The following is a 7,792-nucleotide window of genomic DNA, read 5'->3' as shown; positions in this document are numbered from 1 at the left end:
TTGTTGTGCGTTAACTTTGTTTATTTAATGATGAAATATACTCATGCTAATTCTATCATATAATAGTTTATTTTTCTCCTATGTATTTTGATTTGTATAGTTACTATTGATGTTGCTGTTTTCGTTTTCTTGAATTGTTCTTTATTTTTTTTATGACTTGATAATTTAAATAAAAAAAAAGCAAAAAAGAAAAAAAAAACGATGGCCAAAGGCAGAGATTAAAAACCTAAAGCAGCAACATCATTCCTCAACATTATTATTAATAATATGATCTTTATTATTTCTTTCTAACATTCTTTAATATGAACTTCATTTCTTTTTCTTTATTATTATTAATGCTTTTATTATTTTTTCTCTAATTATAAATCTCCTTATAATAATTCTTTGATAGAATATTTTTTTGATCTAATAGAATTTTTTTCTATCTTTTGTCAAAAATAATTTATATTACGAAAAAAAAGAAGATACAAATTAAATTTTAAAATCCAAATTTAAATAAGATGTGCAAAAGATAACTATTGAATTCATTTGATCAGATTTAAACTCTTTGTATTATTGTCATTAAAAAATTCAAATACTATTATAAAATTTTAGATTTTTTTATCATATTGTTCTTAAGTTATACATTATACCGTGTATTTGAAGAGTTTTATCTCTTTTGAAATAATTGTGATATTATATACTTTTTTTAATACAAAGGAATAATGAAGTTGAAGTGAGTAACAAAATTAATTATATAATAAGATACAAATTTTTAGAATTTCTAACACAATTGATAAATTTTTAGTTTTAAAATAAATTTTTACTTTATTTTTTTATCTTTTATTTGATTTTTTTATAATTTTTTCCTGATTTTCTTAATTAATTATGATTGTAATAATTCATCACAAATTTATATTTTATAGAGAAAATTTATCAATCATAAAATACAGAAGAAGACTTAACCAAAAAATTTAAAAATATTGATTAATCACAAAATAAAAAATTATGAATTGTGCTTTAATTATGTTGTAAAATATAAATTGGGGCTATTTAAAATTAGTTTTTTACCGTTAATGTTAACTTAAATTATAATAAGGTACAAAATAAAAATTGTATATAATAATTTAATTTAATTATTTATGCTACTAAAATTATTCTTTATTATATGCCATTTATTTTTATTTATTAGTGATCTTTAATTGTCTATTTTAAATAAAAATTTAAATTGATTAAATTATTTTTTTCAATTAGTAATAATTATTGTGACATTTTTTTTGCTAAGTAATATTTTTTAATTTATTTAATTTGATTAATCAATTCTTTCTTATTTTATGCTAATTTAACTAATTAAAGTTAATAAATTTAAATTATTTTAATTCTAGTAACTTTTTATTCTAATAATATATTTCAATTAATACATTAATACAATTTTAATATTTATATATGATTAATAATAATAATAATCTCATTTTAAAGTGACATTTCATTCCATGTATATATATATAATATGTCTAATTGTAGAAAATTTATTATTTTTTTATACGATTATATTAGACATATTTATATCCAATTTATTTGATTATTTAATTAGAATTAATTATATTAAAAAATTAGATTAAAATTATATGTAGACTAATTATATTGTTATTAATTAATTATATTAAAAGATTAAAATTATGATGGATTATTATTATTTTTTATTTTTTATTTTAATTTAAATATTTAGTTTTTTATTATTATTTTTTATTCTTTTATTCTATATGTTAATTTGCATAAATCTTGCTAAATTGAATAAGGTACTGTATATCTTCTTTTTATTCTTCTTTTATATACACATAAAAAATTTATTAAATTATTTCTCTTCCATCTAATAATTTTGTTTCTCTTCTATTTATATTTTGTTCCTTCAATATTTTATTGGTTCTTATTTTTTAAAATTTTACTTTAATTTATGTATTTATTTTTATTACACCTAACATTTTTTATTTATGTGTAATATACATTCTTATACATGTTATAGAAATATGATTTGATTCCATTAACTTACCAATTTTTTTTGAAAAATCTAAAACTAAAGCACAAAAATATATTTATAGATGTTTTACTTTTTAACTAAAACATATAATATTTTTTGTCATATTTGTTGAAATCCTAAGTTAAATATGAATATTGATTTTTGAAATAGAATAAATATATTTTAAATTTTTTGCATCTAAAAATAATATTCTATCAATGTTAGAATTATTTAGATGGATAAGTAATAGTGAATATAGAATTATTTAGGATGGATAGAACTACATACATCTTTTTATTGAAAATATGAATTTAAAAATATTATATTCAATTCTTAATAGTCAACCTCTCATTGAACAATTGTATGTTCAAAAGATTTTTGAAGAAATAAAATAATTTTAGGTATATAATTTTTTGTAAAAATTTAATTAATTCAAGATATTTATTGTCATTGATTAAAAAAATAAATTGAAATCAAATAGCTTGGCTCTTGTGGTTCTTTGATCTTCATCAACCAAAACCTTCTGTATCCCTGGTAGGGCTGAATCACAACTCCACTGTAGAAAAAGAGTTACGGAGGCGAGTTTGATATGTTGGAGACCAAAATTCTGAAGTTATTATTTATATTTGAGGGTGACATTCATTAAATCCTAAAATTCAAATAAAATAGTATCTATGGTTTTAATCTCATTTATCCAAATAAAAAATAATAATGACTTATTTAATTCAACACTTACGACAATAAATGAGATCACCGTTATGTAAATCATTTAATATAAAATTACTTAATTTACAATTATAATTAATATGTGTATTGTCCATAAATATATTAACAAATAATAATTTCCTAACAATCTTCCATCCACTTGCGCTATATATACATATATGTTTTTATGAGATAATCAAATCTTATAAATTTTATGCGCACATCTGAATGTTATTTTCCTGATTACTTTAATAATCTGGTATGTCTCATTTATTAGTTATGAAATTACCGCAGCTTTTATCACATTAATATCGCAACGAAACCACAATGATCACTATACTAAAATACTCAACCATATAGATCAATTTTGAATGAGAAAATTCAGAAATTACATGATCTCATGCATGCCTATTTTTAACTGGTCCAACTTGAATAAAAATTTTATTTTATTCGGTGACAGACTCAGATGAAACTGCAACGGCAATTCCCGAGCTCATAGTGACGACAACCAAGTGATGAGTCTGTAGAAGAAGAAGAGAAAAACTTAACAGACTCACACACACACACACAGAGAGAGAGAGAGAGAGAGAACTCGGCAGGAGAAAGGTGGCGATGAACTCAACAGCGACGGTAATGGGATAAGCAGCGATGGCGACATGAGTTGTGAAGGAAGATGGGAGCTGTGAAGGGGTAGGCGGCGATGGGCTCAGTAACGACGATGATGGGAGCTATGAAGTTTTTTGTGAAGAAACCGAGAAGAAGAAGATTTTGGGTGAGAATGACTGGGTTTCTCTTGCATGGCTATAGAGTATGGACCGAAATTGGGAATCACTGAATCTGTGATGTGAAGTAAATCCTAATTCCTAAAAAGTGTTTATATGTATATATCCGGGGCGGGTACACCCTAAACCCGACCATGACTTATCCTGAGCAAAATATGTCCTGACTCGGGTCAAGTTATTACCCTCTCCAATCGGGTATGGACGGGTCGAGTACCCGCATATTTGGGTACTCCTGCCAAATCTAACCACGAATTGATGCTCCATTTATTAAGGGTTTACCGCTAGCCAATGGATTGCTACACACAAAGTGTTTATATGTATATATCCGGGGCGGGTACACCCTAAATCCGACCATGACTTATCCAGAGCAAAATATGTCCTGACTCGGGTCAAGTTATTACCCTCTCCAATCGGGTATGGACGGGTCGAGTACCCGCATATTTGGCTACTCCTACCAAATCTAACCACGAATTGATGCTCCATTTATTAAGAGTTTACCGCTAGCCAATGGATTGCTACACACAAGACGAGATTCTAATTCCTAATAATTGTTTAAGTAGACGAGTGAGATGATCACTCAACAAACTCAAATTGATTAAAACAAATACTAATTATTTTTAATATTTTAATATTAAAAATTCTAAAAATTTGATTTTAATTATAATTTTATAAAATATTTATAATAATAATTATATATATTTTATTTATTTATTTAATTATTTAATAAAATTTTTTATATAATTTTATGTATTATCCTCCATGACACGGAAACATACATTAATTTAATATAAAAATCATATTATTGGCCTAGTGTTGGTCAAAATTAATAATTTTGTTTATCATGGAACATTGCTCAACAAATAAAGCTAATGATAATCATCACCATCATGAATTTATCAACAACTATCATCACAAAAGAAAAGTTTTTTGAACATCGAATTCAGCATACTCCATTTCAAAACCTACTCTGATTCTATTGGATTTTGGTGTGGCCACCAACTCTAACTTAAACTTTTTTATTCGCCATTGGAGCATTTTTGTGTTGAGTGGTGACCTACATTATGATGTTCAAATGACACGACTCACCAGCAAATACTTGCCCTTCTAATAAGGGTATGTTTGATTAATTAGGAGGTTAAATAAAATGTGCTTGTATACACAAAAGAAAAAAAAAATAATAAAGATGTGTTTAAAATCTACTCCATCAGTGAGAACTGAGAAGCAACAGCACATAAAACTTGTTCTATCAAACCAAGATTACATCAAAGTATAAAACAAGGAATGAAAAGTGAAATGGCAGTGTCTAAATAATTTCCTGGACTTGACCATACATATAGCATATATGAGTATTTGACTATTGCATCTACACAGGATAGTGGTAGTTGTCTGCATAACTGGTACAGTGGAACATGGGATTCTGTTTAGCCAAAAACCTCGAGCCATATCGTGGATGCCAATAACTGGATGGGACAGGATGAACCTGCCTATAGTAACCATGGCTAGGGACTGGTCTTGTATATGCCACAGATTGGAACTGCAATGGTAATTGGTATCCCATGTATGGTTGGTACCCTAGCATCGGTTGTTGATATCCGGCGTATGGTTGGTACCCTTGCATCAGTTGTGGTTGGTACCCTGTAAATGATGGTGGTGCTGCATATTCATCAGCAAAACGTAGGTTATGTTTACAGCTACACCTTTTCTTGCTCTTTTTATCATGCCGCCGAGCCCTGTGATCTTTGTGTTTACAAGATATGTGGCCATTGTAAATATCAGTATCGGAATCTTCCCCGGAGTCACTACTCTCACAACAACAATGAGAATTTTGTGATTTCTGTCTTTGCTTAGGAGAAAAGCCACCGGTGTTGTGCATTGTTGGTTTGTCAAAGGACCAAAGTTGTGCCTTTCTTCCCATCTTCTGAAGAAGCTTGATTAGCATCACGGGACTTACATGGCCTACAACTATTACCTTCCCTTGGTTTGAATCAATGGAAATAGATTTCACTCCTAGTTATATTATTCCATTTTGAATAAATAGAGAAATATTAGGAAATCACATTGCCATAAAACCATTGCATGAAAATATGAAAGGACTGAAAAATATTGAACATCATGCTTACCCTTAAGTTGTTGCAACATGTTCTTCACATCCCTTGGGCATTCCATTGAGCATCCAAAATCAACTTTTAAGGTAAAAACCTGATGGTATAAAAACAAAGAAAGTAATAGAAGTAAAGAATAAATGATGGGGTCATGAAAAAAAAAAAAGATGGAGATTTAGATCGGTGATTAATCACTCACCGGAGTGTCATTGGAGGACTCCATTCTTGTGGAGAATTGAGATAGTACTCGTTTTTAGTAATACAAATCAAAAGAAATAGTGAGATAGCCTGTTAAAAAAGATGTAAGAAAAGATACTTCAAAGGATCCAATATATACACAAAATCTGCTTGGATCAAATTTGAAATATGTAAACTGGTCTAGTGCATATTTGACTTGGCATAATCCTGAGATTTCTCAAAAATCTTTCCCTTTCGGTGGGCAATAGACATTAAATGTTATACTGTGTGTGAATTATGTAAATCATAAGTTGTTAAAGTCACACACAAGAATATTTGTTTTCCTTATTTATTTAAAACTACCCTTATTTGTTTTCATGATTGGGAAATTTCTTAAGTAGAAAATTAAATTACAAAAAATGATATAAAAGTATGGGTAAAGTAATAAATTGGTCATCTAAGTTTGGAGTAATTTTGTTTTATTACTTAAGATTTAAAGTATCCTATTTGAATACAAAAAAAATTCATTTAGTTTCAATGTAGTACCATCGTTAAGTCAAAGTTAAATAATTAACGAAATGTCCAGAGGCACAAGTAAGAACAAGATCGATAACATGGAGAACAAGTACAAGTTCCAGAGGCATACTGTGGATGCATCAATGCATTTATTTAACATTTTTCTTAAATTTAAATGAAATATTTTTTATAGAACTAAAGAGAATGATAAATAAATGTATTGATGAATCCACGGTTGATTTTGTGCCTCTAGAGTTTGTATTTGTTCTCCTGCGTTTGTTTACAGATACAGGACACTGAGACAGGGACACTGAGACACAAAATCGTATTTGACAGAGAAGACATGAACAGAGATAATGTGTCCAGAGATACTGAATTAGTATATTTTGTGTCCATCCTGACAGGAAGGACATGGAGACACTAATAAGGGACACAACTTATTTTTCATTTTTTCTTTCATTATTCTTGTTAATTTTTCATAATTATATTTTTTATTATTATATTTTTCATCTCAAATTTTTTTAATGAAAAAAATAAAAAATTAGATTTTTATAATTTGTTCTAATTTATCACCAAACAGAATACAAGAACACAAAATTTTGTGTCTTTGTCCATCAGTGTCTTGTCCTGTCCTGTTACAGTGTCTTGTTCTGTCCTGTTCTCAGAAACAAACGTAGCCTAATCCAAATTATCGATCTTGTTCTTGTACTGTTGTTATGTAAGACATTCCGTTAATTATTTTACTTTGACCTCATGGTGGGACTACATTGAAGCCAAATGAAATTTTTTTAGATTCAAATAAAACACTTTAAATCTTAAGTACCAAAACAGAATTACGCCCAAATGTAAGGAACCAATTCAATACTTTAACCTAAAAGTATTTATTTTTTGTCAAATTAAAATTTTCATCTTTTAGATTTCTTTTTATATTTAACAAAAGAATAATTAAAACCTTTTTAATATAAATCAATTTTCATTCAAACGTAACATAACCCTTTTTCTTTAGAAGATCTTCTGAAAATTTTTTTAATCATATTTCTAGAAAATATAATAAAAGATCAATCTAGTTAAAGAAGTTTCAACAGTGGCCGAAAATGACCGTAGTGGAGAAGGCGGCTTCGAACGGTTGCAACAGCAACTGTGACACGACGATGGTTGGACGGAAAAAGTGAGAGAGTGAGGGAGTACCTCGAATAAAGGAGATTGAGATTCTACTGCGTGGTAGTGCTCAAGGGGATTAGGGTTTTGAAGTAGTGAACTGAGTTAGAGATAACGGGTACCATTTTCTTTTTTTTTTAATTAATGAATGAAACGACATCGTTTTCATCCAAAATTTGAAAATCAATCGAGTTTCAGTTCGGTTTAATCGAGCGATTTCCAATCGATTCAACGGTCCAATAACAAATTTTAAAATTGGCAATTATTCTTTTTATCCGAATCGCTTTCCTTATCTGTTTACAATTCGACTCATTCAAACCGATTTCTAGAACTTTGATAGAAACTGCAAAGCAACT

The 7,792-nt window shown here is 27.9% G+C and overlaps 1 protein-coding gene across 1 annotated transcript; it reads right to left on the bottom strand.

Annotated features, from left to right (window-relative positions):
* Positions 1-4,671: 4,671 nt before the first annotated feature.
* Positions 4,672-5,942, bottom strand: LOC112776739 (uncharacterized). The gene is made up of 3 exons (XM_025820974.3): positions 5,785-5,942; positions 5,604-5,682; positions 4,672-5,490 (listed from the first exon to the last, which is right to left on the bottom strand). The coding sequence occupies exons 1-3, from the start codon at positions 5,806-5,808 to the stop codon at positions 4,847-4,849; spliced, it is 747 nt and encodes a 248-aa protein (XP_025676759.1). The 5' UTR covers positions 5,809-5,942; the 3' UTR covers positions 4,672-4,846.
* Between the last annotated feature and the right edge of the window lie 1,850 nt (positions 5,943-7,792).

The sequence above is a fragment of the Arachis hypogaea genome, chromosome 19, assembly GCF_003086295.3.
Source record: "Arachis hypogaea cultivar Tifrunner chromosome 19, arahy.Tifrunner.gnm2.J5K5, whole genome shotgun sequence".
NCBI classification, from domain to species: domain Eukaryota; kingdom Viridiplantae; phylum Streptophyta; class Magnoliopsida; order Fabales; family Fabaceae; genus Arachis; species Arachis hypogaea.
This window is presented reverse-complemented; position numbering and strand designations above follow the sequence as displayed.

Bases quoted from the DNA above. Each gene is read 5' to 3' on its own strand.
- LOC112776739 (XM_025820974.3), bottom strand. From the start codon at position 5,808: ATGGAGTCCTCCAATGACACTCCG. The intron at 5,683-5,784 runs GTGAGTGATTAA...TTATACCATCAG, and splicing joins AGTCCTCCAATGACACTCCG to GTTTTTACCTTAAAAGTTGA. The intron at 5,491-5,603 runs GTAAGCATGATG...TAATATAACTAG, and splicing joins CATGTTGCAACAACTTAAGG to GAGTGAAATCTATTTCCATT.